Consider the following 1496-nt stretch of genomic DNA (forward strand, 5'->3'; position numbering starts at 1 on the left):
ATGAGGTGGTTATCGCACCTGACCAGGGATTATCTCACCATATACACCGAGGATAAGGCGGGGCATTAACGTTATTATCATATAGCCTATCCAACTGACAGTTATTTCACACAAATTCCTTTATAACAAATAAACACTTTTATACATTACATAAAAATACATTTGCAATATATATATTGTACAATAGTGTGTATATATAATACAAACCATTAAACCATTTCATCATCATCATTTAACTAATAATTTTAACTAATCATCTGTTTGTGAGATAGCATATCAGCATCAACATGTGGCTTATTTGCAATACAAACTATTAAGTGGAGTCCTGGTACCCCCCATGCAGAGCCTTTTCACTTGGGCACGACAAAGTACGTATATACAAAGTGATTTAGGAAGGTACCGGCTTCATCACGTTAGAAAGCAATAATGAAAATGTGTAAAATCAGCATAATTCCTTTTCAAGTATCGATATATTCCCCATGTGGAGCCCCAATTAACATAACCAATCAATCATAATATTTTTGACAGTTATGCATGGTTTACACACAAACAACTGCACAAAAAAATTCATGACTGTCCCCTGTATAATGGTGCGGTCCAAAAAGTGGTCGGTTATTCAAATAACCGACCACTTTTGAGGTTACGGCCTGATAACCCATGGGAAATGGGGGCCTCTGATTGGCCAACTCCATCTGGCTATATGATAATGTAGATTAACTACTGGACAAGGTTCACAATTTTTAATCTCTCTGTATGCCGCACTTCAGATCAGTCCTGACAAAAAGAAAGCTCCCCGGCCGCATAGCGTATTCTCCTCTATGACGCCAGAGAAACCATTCATGCGCGAGCGGTCGTCCTCCACGAGAGAGCGGCAGAGACCGTCCACGACAGTTGGTGAGCTGATGAGCGCCATCCCGCCTCCATCCACCGCACCTCCCCCGCCGCCTACAAGAACTAAAAGTGAGAATCTAAGACTTTGTTCCATAACACTAGTTCACCTTTATCCATGGGGTAACCTATATCCATTGCTTTTAAAAGGATATTTTGGGATATCGATTTGACGGATGATGGTTTCAAGATGCAATATCTTGAAAACATTGCAGTCTGAAACAACAGTCTGTCAACTTGAAGGTGATATCGCTAAATACTTAGTACCCTGTAACACTCCAAATACCATATTAAATCCCTGCAAACATACAATGCAGCTAAAGTTCCAATACAGTTCTCTCTACAAAACCACAGTCAATGTTGCCATCAACGATTTGGCAAATTTTGAATTGCAGGAAGGAGTTAGCATAACTCCTTAAACTTTGTACCGAAGTTGGCTGTCTTTTTGTTTTTTGTTGCACATGAAAGGGTCTACCTTCACATCTACACCAAATAATATTGTAGCTACATGTATTCAAGCAACTGGATCCACTATCTTTCTGTTGTAATATCCATTCCCAGTTGCTTATTATAACTATTATTTGGTGTATCTTATACCTGGATGTCTA

The 1496-nt window shown here is 39.2% G+C and overlaps 1 protein-coding gene across 18 annotated transcripts in view; it reads left to right on the plus strand.

Annotated features, from left to right (window-relative positions):
- LOC118404139 (arf-GAP with SH3 domain, ANK repeat and PH domain-containing protein 2-like) overlaps positions 1-1496 on the plus strand; it is a 74093-nt gene that overhangs the window by 61228 nt on the left and 11369 nt on the right. For all 18 annotated transcript variants that reach the window (XM_035803137.1, XM_035803136.1, XM_035803148.1 and 15 more), the window contains one exon: positions 768-960. In XM_035803137.1, the coding sequence (XP_035659030.1) occupies positions 768-960 (193 nt within the window). The remainder of the gene's footprint in view (positions 1-767; positions 961-1496) is intronic.

The sequence above is a fragment of the Branchiostoma floridae genome, chromosome 17 (genome assembly GCF_000003815.2).
Source record: "Branchiostoma floridae strain S238N-H82 chromosome 17, Bfl_VNyyK, whole genome shotgun sequence".
Taxonomy (NCBI): domain Eukaryota; kingdom Metazoa; phylum Chordata; class Leptocardii; order Amphioxiformes; family Branchiostomatidae; genus Branchiostoma; species Branchiostoma floridae.